The sequence below is a fragment of the Triturus cristatus genome, chromosome 5_2 (assembly GCF_964204655.1).
Source record: "Triturus cristatus chromosome 5_2, aTriCri1.1, whole genome shotgun sequence".
Taxonomy (NCBI): Eukaryota; Metazoa; Chordata; class Amphibia; order Caudata; family Salamandridae; genus Triturus; species Triturus cristatus.
The window spans coordinates 794,375,241-794,393,203 of record NC_140588.1 but is presented as its reverse complement, the minus strand read 5'-3'; the positions used below and the strand labels follow the sequence as shown (position 1 = coordinate 794,393,203).

Here is a 17,963-nt window from a genome sequence, read left to right as displayed (position 1 = left end):
ATGAAAGCCTGCTCGCTTTACATGAATCCTGTAACCTGTAACATTCTCAAAAATTGCAGGACTGATCACTTTTGAGCTGCCTTGGAACAATAGGATCTTTAATGCCAGCAGCCCAAGTGCTTTGGACAGTAAAGCTAGTAAGACAGCGGTACACATGGAATACAAATTACATTCCCAAGACCCACTACTCCCACACTGCTGGGATCCTTGGACTATAAACTACCTGCATCTACTAATGTGCTTGATAAATTTAAGGAAAGTGTTTGTAGGATAAGCACAGTTATTTACAATAATGGTGTAGTTCGTTGCTGGGATGTTTTAGTATCTTCCGATGAATTAATTTGTGGATGAAGTAGAGGTTTTTCAAAATTACCGAGGCATTGAATGGAAACAACTGGAGTAATTTGAGTGTCTAGGAGCTATGAGTGCTGGCTGTCACATAAACCCCAGACTTGAAACAATATTACAACCTGCTTAGGGATAGAGATTTACTGTTTTGGCCAGCAAAAATGCTGTTAGCTGGCATATTCAAGTCAGTCGTTGACAATGTTCTTACTACCAATGAGTGTTCCTGTAGGGAAAGAAAGTGGACAGTGGAGGAAAGAGACAATGCATAACAGTAGATAGAGGCAGCAGTAGCTGTTCACCTAAAAAAGTAAGACTGACTGGGAAGCAGAGACAACGTTAAGAATCCAGGGTGGCAAGGGCGACTTTAAGTCTTTTAAAATTGAGGAACATGTCCCCAGTTCGTTAATAGTAATTAGTTGGCCGCGCTTCAACGACCTGAGGGACAACTCACTCAGGCGATATGGATCCATATAGCAGCCCTCGTGTAAAGCGGCATCCACAGCGCACGTCAGTGGGGGTGGGCCCAGACACAGGATAGGGCAGGGCCCTTGATACTCTAAGCCTGTGAGATCCGCTGACTATAATAGCAACATCTGTATACGCTGGTCCAAGGGCACATGTTTACTGTAATTCCATATGTGCATATAATTGCAATGTGTTTACTACAAATGCCAATAAAAAGAATTTTCCCAAAAAAAAAAGTCTTTTAAAATTGAGGATTGGAGAGTGACTGGCTCATGAAGAATGATTTAGTTTAAATGGATGGAAGGTTAGTTCGTGACTGGCACTGAAGATCTGTAGATCAGTTTTATTTCCAGTTTAGAATGTTCCATGCCATTAATTATTGAATGGCCGTCCTATTGGTTTCTAGGGTTTGGCATGTGTTTGCGTGCTGTGCTGGCTTAGTAGAATGGAGTGCCAGCACTGTAGGAATGGTAGAACAGTTAAGGGGCACCTACGATCTTCAAGTAGGCGTTGAGGTGGATGCAAAAGTTTATCCTGGCAACAGGGAAGAACCACAAGGAACTCGACCAGAAACCCAAAAGAAGCAGATACGGAAAGGGCTCAGTGACATTGGCCAGGTTTAAATGCCTTGAACCTGGGGATATAGCAGATTCCTAATAACTTTGAGAGTTGATAGAGCAGGCTTTCTTGGTCTATGATGTCACAGGCCAACCAGAGTTTTAGATGTAATAAAGACCATGTTTAGCATTTCTCAGCAGCTTTTAGACTGTATCCCATCCTTTAAGGTGTGCTGTTCATCTGTCAATGCTCTTATTGGACTGAAGTCTGTCAAGATGGCTGAGATTGTTGAGGTGTGTCCCTGGCAAGCACTAAGTTGTTCCTGAACTTTGGATGCTGTGGGAAGCTGGCAATGTGCCCGTATTTATAGATCACAGTTGCACCTTTCATAACTTTGTCTAGGCGCCCAACAATAGCATGTCTTAGGAAGGCTAAAACTGTCATATTTTCCACAAATTTCTGTTTTAATTACATTATGCACTGCAAACAGAGGATATAGATTGGGAAGAGTTTCCTGGCAGTAGCTCCCTAGAGTAGGGTACTCGCAAAGGAGATGACAAGTTAAGTAGTCTCACAAACATATTGCGCTATAATAAATAATGAACATGATACACATATAAAACTTAGGGTGGCCTGGGAGATCAACCTGGGCCCTATGGAGGATATAGATTGGGAAGTGGCCCTAATGCATCCCAAGGAGGTAGCCATCAAGTCTTAATTGAGATTAATCCAGCTAAAAACCCTACATAGGATCTACTATCTGTCGATAGTCAAAATGGACAGAGCTCGGGGTCCAAATTATTGGTGATGTGGAGTGAATGAGGGCACATTCATTCACACTCAGGGAATGCCCCCTTATTACCGGGTACTGAAACGCCACTGTTGCAGGGATTCTGTTTGGAAACAGAACTATGCCTGGGATCACAGGATGTCAGAATGTAGGGACTGAGTCACCATACCACATGAGTAGCTATTGGCCCGAATTCAGCTAGCTCATAGTGTCTTACCTGCTCTCCTAATCTTCTCAGAGTAACATGCAAATTGGCAACCTAGAACACAGCTCTCTAGTCCCCAGGGAAACCGTGGAAACAGATTGTCACCTTTCGTTTTTTCACTCATGCATGTCCATAATAAACAAAAGAAAGACGGGAGGAAAGTTTACAATATTTATTGAAACTATCATGCTCTATCATGAAGCGACTGTGCTGCAATTAAGGGTAATCAGCATTACGAGCAAACTGTATACAATGAAAAGCCCTACCATGGTGAATAATATATCTGCCTAAGCCTACATCACTACGTGAGCACAGGGATATATCAGGGATCTCTGGCATTAGATTCGGACCGCATACCTGGCATTTGTAGTTTCGTGGTCTGCATATCAGTTTGCGCCTGGTTGGTGTGTCCATTCCAGGACCTTTCCCTCTGCTAGAAATCCTTCTCTCTGTTTTCAAAAAAGGCAAGCCTTTGTTTAAGAAGTGACATGTTTGTGAGAAAGTGGCTCTGTATATACTGTTCCTTAATAGGTACAGGGTGTACAGAGTCCACAGTCCCCCAGGGTTTGACAGAGGCTAAAGTTAGATATCACCTTACTCTCTAAAGTGGTAGCTTGGTCGAGCAGTAAGGCAGTATCAGAGGACAGTGTAAGGCATTTGTTGTACACACTCAGTCAGCAAATGGTCTCACACACTCAATAACTGAACTCTAGGCCAATGGTTTATATATAAAAAATATATGCTTGTTTTATGTTAGAACCAACAATTGGATTTAAAATATACTTTCTCAGAATGAGATGTTTCATATAAATACTTTTGCAATATGCAATTGACTTTTGTAAACAGTTACAAGTGGTTGCAATAGGCAACTCTATTTTAAACACAACAATGCATTGCGCTCAATGGAAAATTCAAGTTATTTGCAACAGATTACTTTTTAGATTACTTTTGGAATTCCAGGACTGGATCCTAGATTCAGTCCTGGGTCAGTACTCTGAATCAAGTGATGAAAGTCGACTTAATTACAGTAATGATTTATAAACAATATTTAGCTATTTTAAAAGTTGACACTTAGAAAATATTTCAAAGAAAACAGTCAATGATTCCCTATGGAAGAAAATTCAAGTTGCAGGTACAGTATGTTCTCGTTACTTTTGTAATCCAGTACTGGGTGCCTAGACTCAGTACTGGGACCTTTATCCAAAACAAGTAAGTAATTACGTTTTCAGATATTATACGATTTTTGAAGAATATTTAAAGATTGCAGAAATTGACACTTAGAAGAAATTTCACAGAAAAACAGTCAATGATTTCCTATGGAAGAAAATTGGGTTACGGGTAATTACAGTTGTAAGTATTTTTCAGAGTCAGTGCTGAGCACCAAGATCCAGCACTGGGAGCTCACCTAAGAGCAGGTGAGTAATTTCGTTTTCGTTAATCGGCTGATTTTTGGTGAATATTTTAAGATTTGAAAAGTCCACACTTAGAAGAAATTTCAGGAAAAAGCCAGTCAATGTTACCCTATGAGGAAAATAGAGTTATCGGTTTAAGGGTAAGTACTCGACTGGCAGAGTTGAGGTTCTGGGCATAGACTCAGGGGTCCCCAGGGTCAGGTAGGTACAGTTGGTTCACCCTCAGCGACTCTAGGGCGGCCGGGTGCAGAGAGAGTTAGGCCCAATGTTATCCTACGAGGGATAGGGGGGCCTTGGTTGGTGGCTGCTGACTGGCAAGCCACGCGGCTGTGGGAGCTGGGCTCCTGGTCACTTACTCAGGGCAAGTGGGGAAGTAGGTAGCTGTAGAGTTTTCACTGCCAGGGCCACTCGGGCGGCTGGGTGCAGGGTGCTTTTGAGCCTTCGGACGCTCGATTGATTTCAATGGGAAATCTCCGGTTTGGAAAAAGACTGCAAGCTCGGGGACGAGGATTCTTCAGGTGCCACCACCACTTCGAGAGGTAAGTTGGGTAGTTGGAGGGTAGGTAGGTACCCCAGGATTGGGCACAGGGGGCCGCGGGGCGCCGCGTGCAGACGTGCCTTTTGGTGTCGGGAAATCTTACCCTCTGTTGATCGCTGTAGGGGGGCACCTTGTTCTGAGGCTGCAGGCTTCTTCAGGAGTGTCGAGGGAGGTCCTTGGGTGCCGGACTCGGGGTCACAGTCGCCGTGGTCTTTATTCACTCCGGCACTGGCCAGGCTTGGCTGGTGCAGAGTGTGCTGGGTTCGCGGTTCGGGGCTGTTGCCAGGGATTAGAGGTAGGTTTTGAGTAGAGCCTCTACTCATGGGAGTCCCAGGGGCTTAGAGCCAAAAGGTAGCCAGGTCCTCCGGGGTTTGTGAGGTTGCTGGCCACAAGAGATGCCGGGTTGGAGTAGGATCAGGTTCGAGGGTCGACAGGCCGGTAGGGCTGGGGCCAAAGCAGTTGGTGTCTTCCTCTTTTTAGCAGCTGCAGGGCAGGTCTTCTTTCTTCTTGCTCTTCTTTGTAGTTTTGAATCTGGAATCTGGGGAAGGATGGTTCAGGGTGCCCCTAAATACTAGATTTAGGGGCGTTACAGGTAGGTGAAGGGCAGGGACCAATGGGTCCCTGTCCAGGGGTGGGTACACCCCCTATCCTGCCTCTCTCCTGTGGGAGGGGGGCAGCAGCCTAGTCCTGATAGGGTAGGGCTCCCCATCTTCAAGATGGTGAGAGCCCGGAGATGTGCTTCACCTCGCCTCCCCCACCTGAGGGGTGAGGTTGGCAGGCTGGCACATCCCCTGTCCTTATTTGGGGTTTCCGGCCAAAGCTTCCCACCAGAGTGGGGGGTTGCAGTGGCCTGGGGAAGCTTACAGAGGTGGCATGCCTTTGAAGCTTCCCCCTGCCCATCCTGGTGGAGGAGATTTAGCACCTCGCCCAGGATGTGCATTGTTGCAGGCCCAGGAGAGCAGGGGCTCTCCTACCCAGGGGTCCAGCAACATGTCTGCTGAGTGGCAGCCTAGGCAGCCTCAGAGCAGACGTGGATTGTAGGTTAGGTTTAAGGGGGCACCTCTAAGATGCCCTCTGGGCGTGCTTGGTACATTAAATCCCACACTGGCATCAGTGTGGGTTTAATGTGCTGAGAAGTTTGATACCAAACTCCTCAGTTTTTAGTGTTGCCATTATGGTGCTGTGGAGCTCGTGTTTGACGAGCTCCCAGCACCATGTACTCTTAAATGGCAGCACTGCACTTACAGTTCTCAGGAATGGACCTGGGCACTGTAGGGGCACAGGGCTCCTGTGCCCACACCATTGGCATAAGGCACCCAGCTAGAGGGGTGGCTGATGTATGCCATGGCAGTGTAGGTGATGGGCATGTCACACAGGGATGTGTGTCATGTCGACTTTGTTTTTGTCCTGCACCCAAACACTCAGCCTGCAAAGGCAGTGTGTGTGTGTAAGGGTACAGGGCCTCTAAGGGTGGCACAAGGAGTGATGCAGCCCTTGGAGGCCTTCCCTGGTCACAAGGCCCTGGGTACCTAGGGTACCATTTACCAGGGGCTGACATGTGGCCAGGGTTTGCCAATTTGGGTTTGGTTTGTTTTAGAGAAGGAACATAGGCCCTGGGCACCTGATTCGCAGGAGTCCAGGGCACACTCAGTCAAAGTACATTCAGCAATTCAGCAAAAATTGGGGGCATACCATGCAAGAAAGATGGCACTTTCTCACAATGTTGGAAAACAGAAGCTGCACCTCTGTGTTGTGTCTATATGTTAGAATAGGTTACTGACCGACCAGAGAAAAACAGGGCACGATGTTGTTCGACCTTGTATGTAATGTTCAGACTGAATCCCAGGAAGAAGTATCAAATAATAAAAACATAATATTGTGGCACAAAAACAAATGAATTATTTTTTTGCTTTGAATTTGTTTATTGTTTTTCACATTGAATGTAGTACACATCCGTTCTGGAGTTACATTACTGTGCAGGGGTTTCTTGCCCCTCTTCCGTTTTTTCTTTTGTTTTTTACATCAATAGGCAGGTCGAGTGGTTGTACATATTAATATGTATCCATAAAACCAAAATTCATTTTTTTTTGTTTTGTTTCTGCTTTCAATAGAACATTAATGCAACAGAGTGTATAACACATTTCTCTCCTCTCATGTAGAGAACTTAAGGTCTTTAGGATGGGGCATTGTTCCGAACTACGCTTCCCTGACCATACGTTGTTGGTCTCTGCGCATGTGCATTGGACATAGCTGTGCTGCATGTCTCTGACAAACTACTCACTACATATAAATGGTTATTCTGCGTCATGTTGTTGGACCTGGATGTATGTCAAAGGGGCGGAGGGGACAAAAATAAAATTAATTATGTGTAACTGTGCAAAGCAAAGCTGCCTACAATGTGCAGTTAGGCTTACATTTGGGAGACTGTTCAGTCAACATTCTTTCCCTTCGTGACCACAGTATATCTCAAAAATACTTTTGTAATGATATATGGATTTACATTTTGATTAAAGCCTTGAGATAAACACATTTAGTATGTTCTGTAGCATCTGACTCATTCAAGATTGGGGGTTATGAGTGTCTGACGTATGAATATTGGATGCGATTGTCGGAATGTAGGCCTTTTACGGAGCTCCGTTCCTTTTGGATTGTGGGGTCCCTCTCATTGCACTTACATAAAATATGGGAGAGGCAAGTGGGCCCTAAAGGGAACTTACTACACCATCATCAAAGAACTAGAATAAATTATGGGTGTAGTCATCTCAGTAGTACCGCAATTCGTCCTGCTATATGTTCCATGCGATGTCGATCCCACACGGGCTAATCTTCTGTTTTGTAACTTAGGATTCATGCTAGCAAAGAGGGACATTGCAATGATGTGGGTTAGGCAACAAATATCAGCTAGGCATGGACATGTGCATGGATGCAGAAAGAGTGGTTTATACTAGCAGAGGCTGCCCGAGGAAGTTTGATTACATTTGGGCAGGTGTAGAGAGTACTATAGCCTATGTTGGGAGGATCAAGATGTACACCTTGAGGATTAATCCCGCTAATCAGTGGGAGGCTGCCCTATACTTCACCATTTTCATAAGCTGCAGAACTAACAGATGTGGAAAGGGAAAGGAATGGTCCGCCTTCTCACAGACAAATTATAACAATGGAAGTATGGGTAATACTGAATTTGATGTAAGAAGGAAAACTATTGTGTTAATGTTGACGCTACTTGGTTTATGTTTTAAAAGCAAAATAAAAACATTTTAAAATTAAATCTGTATGAGATGGTTTAAGAGGTGGGCCAAGATGCATATGATGTGTTAAGTATTGCTGGGAAATGATCTGTCACACAGGCCTCTCATGTCTTTAGTGGTGCTTTCTGTCTATGAAACATTAAGGACAATTTGTTATAAAACTGTTACCCATCCTTGGACCTGGATGTCTGGGATCTATAGATTGAGACTTTGCATTATTCCTTTTTTTACAGAAATAAATGCATGTAAAAATGTAACTGAAAAACTGAGATTGATTAGTGAGACCTTTTCCAGCCTATTTAGTCTGTTTCTCCTTTAAGGTTTTGTGGGCTAACTACTTCATAAATGCTAGCCATACATACAAAATAGCTGCAGCATTCAAACCGAAGTATTTTGTTTTTCTTGCCATTCTTCAATTGCTTGTCTCCCCTTCACTGTGTGTCTAAATCTTCCTCACTTTTGTCTCCACTTTCCACAGTCCCTGCCCACTGGACCTCAGGCCAGCAACCTTAATCACTAGCTATAAAATGGCCCTCACAACCTAAGTCCAGTAGACCAATAACCTCAGCCACTGCTGGCTATAATCTCAGACCACTCCTGTATAGCAGCCACATAGAATGTTTATTATCCTATTATCTAACATTGTTGGTCCTTGACTTCACACACCTCACCTGGCAGATACTGTAATAAATGTAGTTTTGTTGTCTAGTTTACCACGGAAAGCCATTGGAGTAAGAGAACTAAGCAGATTTATTTTGGATACAAGCTTAAACCAATTAAATCACGCCATTGCTGTTATAGTAAGGTGATCAATGGGCATTTTTAATATTTGCAAACAAACAATGCATAAACAGTAAAAATCCAAATAAGAAAGAGTGTGAGAATGAATGCCTTAGAAGACCATAAATACTAGTTGCGATGCATCATATAAGTGGGTTTTAATTAGATTGCTAAAACAAACAACCTACATGTCACCAATGAAATACATACTTGCCAGCAGACGTGTGGAGACTTCCGTTCTAAGATGAACTGAGTTAAGGGCGATGGCTCAAGTTCATATTTGTCAAAGGGAAGCTTGTCTATGACCATTGGTTCAGTATCTATACAAGCAAACTTCACAACAGGATGAGACGTGCGGGGAGGCTACAAGAGAAAACAAATACAAGGTTTATATATTAATCGCAAAACTTGTACTTGGAATGACCACTAGAGCTGCCACAGATCTCAATTCAATTTAACAGGCCACAAATGCACCAAAAGGATCCCACAGAATCTCGAAATGCTTTATTTCATACGAATGCCAACAAAATTAAAAAAATTAACTGTTAAAAATAATGTTATAGTTAGGCTTCCTTCCATTTGTGATCTTGTATCTGCGACTGTGCAGCCACGTACACAGAGTATTTACATCGTTTTTGTTCGACAGCATAGCAACACTAGTTGTCAAGGCTGTTGATACACTGCTGCTCCTGTAGCTATGTCTTCCTAGAATAAACAACAGACCATTAAAATGTTTAAACAAACATATCCTGCAGCCTCAGGAAGGAAGCACTCAAAGGCGGCAGCCAGACTAGGCAGAACTAAGAGCAAGTAGAGAGCCGCTGAGGAGTTGTTTCACCACATTTTCAAAATTGATAAGTATATATATTACTGGGAAAGTAAGTGGCAGTCGTGAGGGATATGAACATTTTTTAATGTTATACCTTAAGAAGGGTGAAAGCCTAATAATTGGTCCTTATGCTTATCCCATTTTTAAAAAAAATCCAAAATGATGAAAGCCTGGCGATAAACCCTAATTTTGGCCCAGATTCACAAAGCTTTTTTGGAAAGCAGTATCTTATCCTCAACAAGTGTGAATTACTTTTGAACTTCCAGGAGATATCACTGAAAAAAATCTTGGTGAACCTGTTAAGGATCGCACTCAAAAGGATAAAAGTCTAAAAATGTATCCTGCGCTTATCCGCAAAGATTAGCGATAAGCAGTACTCATTTCATCTCATTTAGAAGGATGAAAATATCAAACATGGTTTTTATTTCATTTAAAGAATAACAAAATGCTCATAATTTGTGCCTATGTAATCCAAGTGACAAAGGTAAAAGACGAGTAATGAACCTCATTTCATTAAGGACAATACTGAAAATTGGCTCTCAGGACAGATTTTGATGGGAAGGCTCAAAAAAGATCCTTCCTACTTCTAACCAACCAGAAAGAAAGGATGCTAATCAGTCTTCGTTTCCTCTCACTGTGCAAAAGACTGTCACTCAATGACCGTTTATTTTATTAGATAGGACAAATCCTTGACCAGTTGTCTTTATCTTATTCAACTCAAAATAAGGATGCTCAGAAGGACAAAAGGCCGACAAGTGCTTAATTTCTTCTCATTCACATTGATGTAAGGTTGACAGGCATTCACTCATTATATCCCCAGAAGGAGGCACGAGTGAAAATGAATTCTTGTAGGGACTAAGGTTTGTGTACTTTGCGGAGAAGTGAGTCACTGTGCTTAATATGTATTGCTTCATAGTGCATCTGCCATCAAGACCTAGTTATAACCAGTTCTTAATATATACAATAGGGTGGGCTTTGGTTTCATCCAGAGGAGTATTACTCTCTCACTTCATGATATTGGTTATGGTGTACCACTGGGCCTTCCAGAAAGTTGTTCCACTGGAATGCATGAAAGATCATTTTAGACTTCAAAAACATGCTTATTCACCACCCTGCTAGTCATATTAAAGTATTTATCTCCTATATGCATTCTATACCAAAAGCAATCAATTGTTGCTATTTTTTCCCAGCACAGGCAAATTCAATGGGGTTGGCTTTAATGTGATAGAGATGCATTTGTTCATGTCTGTGTTCTCTTGTTTTGGCACATTAGAGCTTGACTTATTGGCTATGCTAATACAGGTTTTGCTAATGTGTGACTCAACCTAATGTTATTCACGTACTGGACTCAACACCATCAAGGCCCTTTGGAGATGCTCCACTTTAAGTTATTTCATCCCTCAGCAGAAAACAACAATTTGGTAAACTAGAGGTGGCCTAAGGTGTACCTCGGCCTATACTAGTGGGTTACTACTACCACCCTCATCAGTCTATAGAGAGACTGACTTTTGGCCATGGCTGACACCCTCACCAGTCAATTGGCAGACTGATAATGGGTCAAAGAAAAATTGTCTGCAGGGATACAAGCCTTTTTACCTTTACACCTACTGGTGCCCGTTGAACCACAGTTGAATAAAATGTGCTCAGTGCATGTGGTTCTATTCCTCCTCTTCCTACCACAACCCAGATTGTGATACACAAGACTATCCATGTTAACAAGGTGCTCTTTTGCATATTCTTCCCTTCCTTTGCCCCAGAGAACCCTACAAAGAGCTGATCACCCACGTGAGGATTTTTTGGGATGGTTGATGTAAAAGGTCACAGTAGTCTTAGGGCCAAGCTGATGGAGTGCCTCCTTTTTTGAGGGGTAAGGCAGAGCAAATAGCACTGGTAAAGTACTCAATTGGCCAATGTGGAAGTGAGTCACAATCTTCAGTAGGAAGGCCACCCTTGCTCTCAGTTCTAATTTGTCGACAAAGAAGGTGGTGGAGGGCGTTTTCACGGAAAGCACTTTTAGTTCAACTCAGTCCACATGCTGATGTAACTGCAATAACACGATGACCTTCAAAGTCAGGAATCGTAAAGAACAGCTCTGTATTGGCGAGAAATCAGGAATGGCTAAAACTAAGCTCAGTAACCACAAACTGCTTGGGTAAAAATATGTGTGGCAAATCTCTTATCAAACAGATGACAAACGGAGACTTGAATGACAATGGTTTATCAGTCAAGCAGAGAGGACAAAAAGATCCATAAATAACATTACAATTGATATAGTCACATTTTTTCTATTTCGGTATCCCTTTTGCATTATACATGCTCATGTAGTCAGCTATATGCTTATTCAGTTGTATGTTTTAGATACAAATGCATGATTGCTAATGTCAATAAAATATTTGTTTAGGTATAATGAAATAATTCAGATTGCGCGATTATATTGTTTAATGTTCGTTTTAGCATTCCGTGATGCCTTGATTTTCAAGTTATTATTTCTAAATAGTCATCAATTTTTCATAAATCTGACATCTTGATTTCTCAGTTATTGTTTCTGAACAGTAAACAATGTTTCACAGAACATAAGTAGCTGAAAGGTTAGAAGGGCTTCTATGTTGATTGTTTATTTAAAAACATTTGCCAATGTTCCGACAGATTATATAAGCTGCACTGAAACATTGGTAGGGGAGGAGGAACTTTGATCAAGAGATCGCAGGCTGAGGGTCAAGCAGACAAGAGCTTTAGCTGTAAACACTTTGCTTGCTGAAGGCTACAGGAAAGGCACACCGAGTCTTCTGACATACTTATCTGCCTGCCTGAGTAAAATACAGCTGCTCCTTGGGGATCCAAATGGAGTTGAAGAGTGAGGCAAGACGCTGGACCTACTGGGATCGAGGCTCTACTGCGGGTCTGCATATGCCACCTGGCATTCGGAATACATGAGGCCAAAGGACCGTGAAGACTCAGAGTCAACTTCACCAAAGCCCATGACTGATCCCAAAACATCGAGATCATATCCTAAATGTCCTAGATTCGCTGTAGCAGAGGAAAGACCATAAATGTCAATGTGTCCAGAAATGCCCTGATGAAGCAATCCTCTGTGTGGAGCACAGGTGGGACTTAGGCTCATTGATGGTAAACTGCCACAATATCAGGAGTTTGACCATCATTCAGAGATGGTCTATGACTGACTATGTTGAGCCCGCCTTTAGCAGTCTACTCTCATGTGATAGGAGTAAGCATACTCTCAACCTGTGAAGATGGGCATTGACCACCACCATCCCTTTTGTGATCTAGCCCACTTTGAACTGCAGGTAACAAATGTGGGAGCGCAGGATGGGTATATGTACTGCAAGTCCAAGGACACCATCCAAACCCCTGCATCCAGAGTTGACAAGATCTGACCACAAGTGAACATACTGAAGATGTCTGTCCTCAAAAAGGGGTCCTTTTTCGGTAAGAGGAAGTAACACATATCCTTCCTCACTCAAGAGTCTCACTTCACGATGCCACCCTTGGACAACAGAAAGACAACTACCTGCTTCCGAATAGTGGAGTGCTCCTTGGAGAATCGCTCCACTGTGGATTGTGGCATGTGGGGAGGAAATGGGTCAGGGCACAGCCCCTTTGAACAATCTGTATAACTCACCTGTCCAACATGTTGAATCTCTAGCTCAGAAGGAAACGCCAAATTCTGTCTCCTACCGGACAGGCAAGACTCAGAGAGGGCAAACGTGGCTTGGCAGCCACTGTGGCAGAAAAGGAAGAACTTAACGATTTATGTTTCTGCTGATTCTAAAGGTGTCTACTAGTGCATCAAGCCTGAAGGTACTGGGTCATCAGTTGCATTATAGGCTGGGAGGGCTGGCTTGCTTATAAGCTAGCCCCCTTAGAGTAACCTCTGAAATCTCTGTATTGATGTGAAAATTGTTTACCTGCTTTCAATAGGTATAAGTTTTTTGTAATCATTCCAGTGCCAAATCAGTATTTTATCTGAAGAGCCATTGAAGGGCATGTCCACTTGTGTCCTCTATATGTCTTCAGAAAACCTGGTTGATCTCATTTTGGGGGGGCCTTCTGAGCAAGACACTGGTGCTAATATCGCTGCTGAAGCAGTTCATAATGTCCAGACCAGCCCAGAGCACATACTTTGCTGCATCCTGAACATCCATAGTATGGGCCAAAGAGGCCTGAGACCCACCGGTCTGACTGACTGTTAAGGTATCTCTGGCCATGACCCATAGTGTGTGGCGTACCTGCCTGACAGAAAGACAGCATTCATAGGTCTAAGGGGTAGACAAGCCAAAGAAATGATTCTCTTTCTGAAAGCATCAAGTTTTTTCAATTGCCTAAGTGGAGATTTGGTCAGAAAGGCTTTGAATTGCTCGCACTTGTTGAAGCTTGAAACAGGGTGCTTGGTCAAGAAACCCAGAAAAAGCAGGAGCTAGTCTAGTCACAAACGGCTGACTAGAGGACTTGAGCATGGCTTGGCCACAGCTTGGACTGCTTCATGGCTTGGCCCATGTAGTCAGAAGTTTATTATTAAGCAGCAGGCAAAGCTGGCCCTTGTAGAAGCATCTCAGGTAACTCACACATTTTGCTTTCAATTGCAACTGCAATTATATTATTTCAGCTGCTTTCCAAACCATTACTGCAAACTAAGCACTTTCCTCCGTTGGTTGCTGAAAGAGAGTCTCTAGCCCGGTCTCAGGAGATGTATCAAGCTCACTAGCATTTTGTAAGTCTAAATACTAAACATCATCAGTATAATGAGAAAGCAGCAATCTGTCCCCAACCTCATCATTGTCAGTGTCCTGAGGGACTCTGAATCCCTAATATTGTTTAACAAATGTAAAAAAGCATAACAAAAGACACAAATCAGTTGCTTGCATATCAACAATTCTCAATAAGTATAATAAATTATTTTACATTTAGTATATGGGTCCACACTTCCTTAAATGTAAAGAACCCACCATGTTGGTTGTCCATATTACATGGAGGCCTCTACTGAAAGAGAGACATCATGGCCCTTTAGGCCAAACACTGACATTTTAGATAAAATAAAAAGAAACATTTGCACTGAAAACAATTTGTGAACACTGACATTATCAACTGGTGAAATAAGGTGCTCAACAAGATTAAATTCCTAGACTAAATCATAATATTCTGAAGGACAAATAAGAGTTGTGACCAAGATAAATCAAGAAATGCTCCAAAGATCTTCAAGCAACACATAAGTAATTAGTCAGTCCAACCAATGACTTACTCCAGAGTTTACAAACACTTACCAAAGAAGGTGAATTCTGATCTGGCCAAAAAGATTCTGGGACTGGCCAATGTCCCACAGGAACGCCAGTTTTAGGGTTGGGTCGGACATAAATGAGTTTATGACAGCTATGCCAAGGTTGTGGAAAACATGAACTAGGAATCGCAGAAGAATCAGTCATTCCATCTATAACGGCATAAAAGAAGCATTTATTTCATAGCCGGCTACCCACTGGTTCTTAAATGTCTAACGGAACAATATACAAAAGGGTTTTATTAAAAGAGATTTAACATTTTATTCACAGCTGATCATTGTAAGGACATGCACGATACTAGAAAACTTTTTCTCTCAACGAATAATTGTCCCAGATGCTGAACAAAATATTTTTCACTGTGGTTCTCAGTACTTGGGCTGCAATCACTTTAAGTACTCAGCGAGAATGCAGATTCTGTTACAGAAGCAAAGGCAAGGGTTATTTTTCTCTGCTTTAGTTTAAAAAGAAGCAGAATTAAACAACACAATAAACTGCGCTTCTTAAAAGCGCCTGGGAAACGTTGTAGTTGTAAACTAGAAATTAATAAACGGTATAGTCCAAAAAGCCCACAACCACATCCTGGACCCCCTCTTCCTTCGCTGCTCTGAAAGAGATAGGTTCAGTTTTCTCCTTCTCTAGTCTTAGATGTTGCTGCTCATACTTCAATCTATATTGGCTATTGACCTTATGGTAATTTCTATGCATCAAATCCCCTTTTACAGGTGGGTGCACAAGTTATTTTCAGTACAGCCCTGTGCAGCTTAGAAGGCACAGTCCTGAAGCGCAGTAGGGTCCTCCTAAAAGGTGGTGGAGCCAGACTTAGTCTGTACCACCTTCACCCTTACTTCTCTATGCAGCTCCACTCTATGGAAGTGTAGTATATGCAGAGAGGGAGGAACGATATTTGAAACGCTCCTTGTAGTGTGCAATACAGGGAATTATGAAGTCAGCCAGAGCTCACTGTGTGTGTGTCCATACAATAAATTAAGAAACCAGGGTGGCATCTCCTAATTAGAACCCCTGCCTGTAGCAAAACACCTCCAGGTGGGAGGTTTGCATTACATACACTGTCAAGACACTGCAAAGACAAATACCCCAACATAATTTAGTAGGGGTTGTGTCTTTACATGACCTTTTAAACAGGAACCTTCCTGTTTTTATTTTCATTTACATTATGCAGAGAAATAATGAGTTTTTCCCCCCAAAGGATATGGAAGGGCAAGTCCCTTGAACCAGGGTTTCTCTGAGGCAGCAGATAGCTCATTTAAAAAAAAAAAAAGGCAGTGAAAGATGACTTTGTGCCTATTAGAAAGTAAATTCTTTTAATAGCTTTGTGCCAGCTCACACCCCTCTGTTGAGGGCTGCTTTGGAGTCCTTCAGGGAACTGATACACCCCAGAAGCTTCATATCAGAATCATGCCAAGATTCACACCAAAAGAAAAAAAACGAGCAGTCCCGCTGAGTGGATGAGTTTGATAGTCTCAAATAGGCCTTACTGGAACAATCTAAAACCATCTATAAAGAGCTAACGGTCCCAGCCAGACTCGAAGCGCAAGACACCTACTCCAGCGAGCTATGCGACTCCATAGCTGATTATTTTGTTGGCAAGGTTGACAAAATACATGCCACTTTCGCAAATAACAGTGACGTCTCTAGCAAACAAGTGGCAGCCATAAACAACTCTACCATCAGACCGTGTCTAACACATTTTAAAGTACCCGAAAGACAGGAACTGCTGACCATTGCTTACAGCATACAATCTGGCTCTCCCTGTGACGTGTGCCCCCCCAAACGCTGTAAGGGAGTCTTGGAAAGCATGATTGATCAGATCACTCATATTGCTAACCTCTCCTTCCAAGAATGCCATGTGCTTGATGCATGGAAAACAGCCCAGGTCATCCCACTGAAAAAAAAACCTAACACCCACATTTCCCAATTTCAAAATCTTCGTCCCATCTCCCTTCTTCCCTTTTGCTCGAAAATCTTGGAAAAAGTGGTCAACAGCCAACTTATGACCTATCTAGAGGAAGAATCCCTTCTTCACCCCACCCAATCGGGGTTCAGAGCTGGCTACTCGACGGAATCAGCCGTCCTCTACTCCACCGAATGCCTTAGACAGATGGCGGATGAAGGCCAGACAGCAGCGTTGGTTTTACTAGACCTAAGTGCAGCTTTTGACACCGTGATGCACACAACGCTGCTGTCTCGCCTCTCGGACATGGGAGTGAAGGGATCCGCCCTTGCCTGGATAAAATCCTTCCTAGATAACAGGAGTTTTCAAATGCACTGCCCCCCTTTTAAATCTTCCCCTCGCAAGCTGACCCATGGGGTTCCACAAGGCTCCAGTTTGAGCCCCACCTTGTTCAACCTTTATATGGAACCCCTAGCTCATATTGCTGAAACCTTCGGGGTGGATATTGTCACCTATGCTGACGATACCCAACTGATGATCAAGCTTACACCAGACCATACGGAAGAGGCCTCTAACTTCTCTAAATGCCTGTCATCTCTGGCAACATGGATGAATAACAACTGCTTGCGCCTTAATGGCGATAAAACTGAACTTTTAATCGTTGGAAAATCCCCAAACACCTGGACGCACATGTGGTGGCCTGCGGAACTGGGAAATCTTCCCACTCCCGCTGAATCTGTCAGAAACCTCGGAGTAATGATTGACTCCGATCTCTCCTTCAGATCTCAGGTCAGCAAAGTTACGGGCAGGTGCTTTAGTACACTAAAAACCCTTCGTAAAATCCTTGACCTTCTCCCCATTAACGCTAGAAAAACACTCGTCCATGCCTTAGTCACACCCCATCTTGACTACGGCAACATTCTGCTTTTAGGTTTAAGTAAAACAGGCTTACATCGCCTTCAATGCGTACAAAACGCTGCTGCCCGCCTGGTGCTTAACCTGCCCCGTAGAGCATCTGGGAGGAATGCTCTAACTAAGCTCCACTGGCTTCCGATCAAGGAACGCATTAAATTCAAAGCCCTATGTTTCACACACCGCATCGTCCATGGCAAAGTTCCCGGATACTTGCAAAAGCTCCTCACCATCCTCCTAGAATGTCCTCCTAAAGATGGAGAATATGTCAGTGGTTCACTACATCAATCATTTGGGAGTCACCAGGATCTGGATCAAGAGCGAATGTCCTCCTAAAGATGGAGAATATGTCAGTGGTTCACTACATCAATCATTTGGGGGTCACCAGGTCTAATGAGCAAAAATAAGTACTGGTCCCAACAATGAGGGCAGATGGCCCACCAGCGGCTCTAATCAAGTACTGCCAATTGGACTGCATGAGAACTCAACAGAGGTAAAAAAGCATCTACACTAAACTGCTAATAGTGAAAAGGTTACCTAAGTGTTTGATGTATTTATCTCGGCCACAATACCTTGTTTAAGATTTTTTTAAAGACGTTCCAGCTTTTCTAATTTCAAGATTATGTTGAAGTGCTACAGGTTAAAGTGTCTCTACACTAAATTACCTCTTCACCT

General features: G+C 43.0%; 1 protein-coding gene across 1 annotated transcript in view; it reads right to left on the bottom strand.

The window, feature by feature from the left end:
• Nucleotides 1-17,963, bottom strand: part of LOC146829275 (integrator complex subunit 6-like) — a 319,223-nt gene that overhangs the window by 190,048 nt on the left and 111,212 nt on the right. Inside the window, exons 7-8 of the mRNA XM_085607922.1 lie at nt 14,453-14,616; nt 8,555-8,707 (exon numbers count right to left, since the gene is read on the bottom strand). Of these exons, the coding sequence (XP_085464048.1) occupies nt 8,555-8,707; nt 14,453-14,616 (317 nt within the window). The remainder of the gene's footprint in view (nt 1-8,554; nt 8,708-14,452; nt 14,617-17,963) is intronic.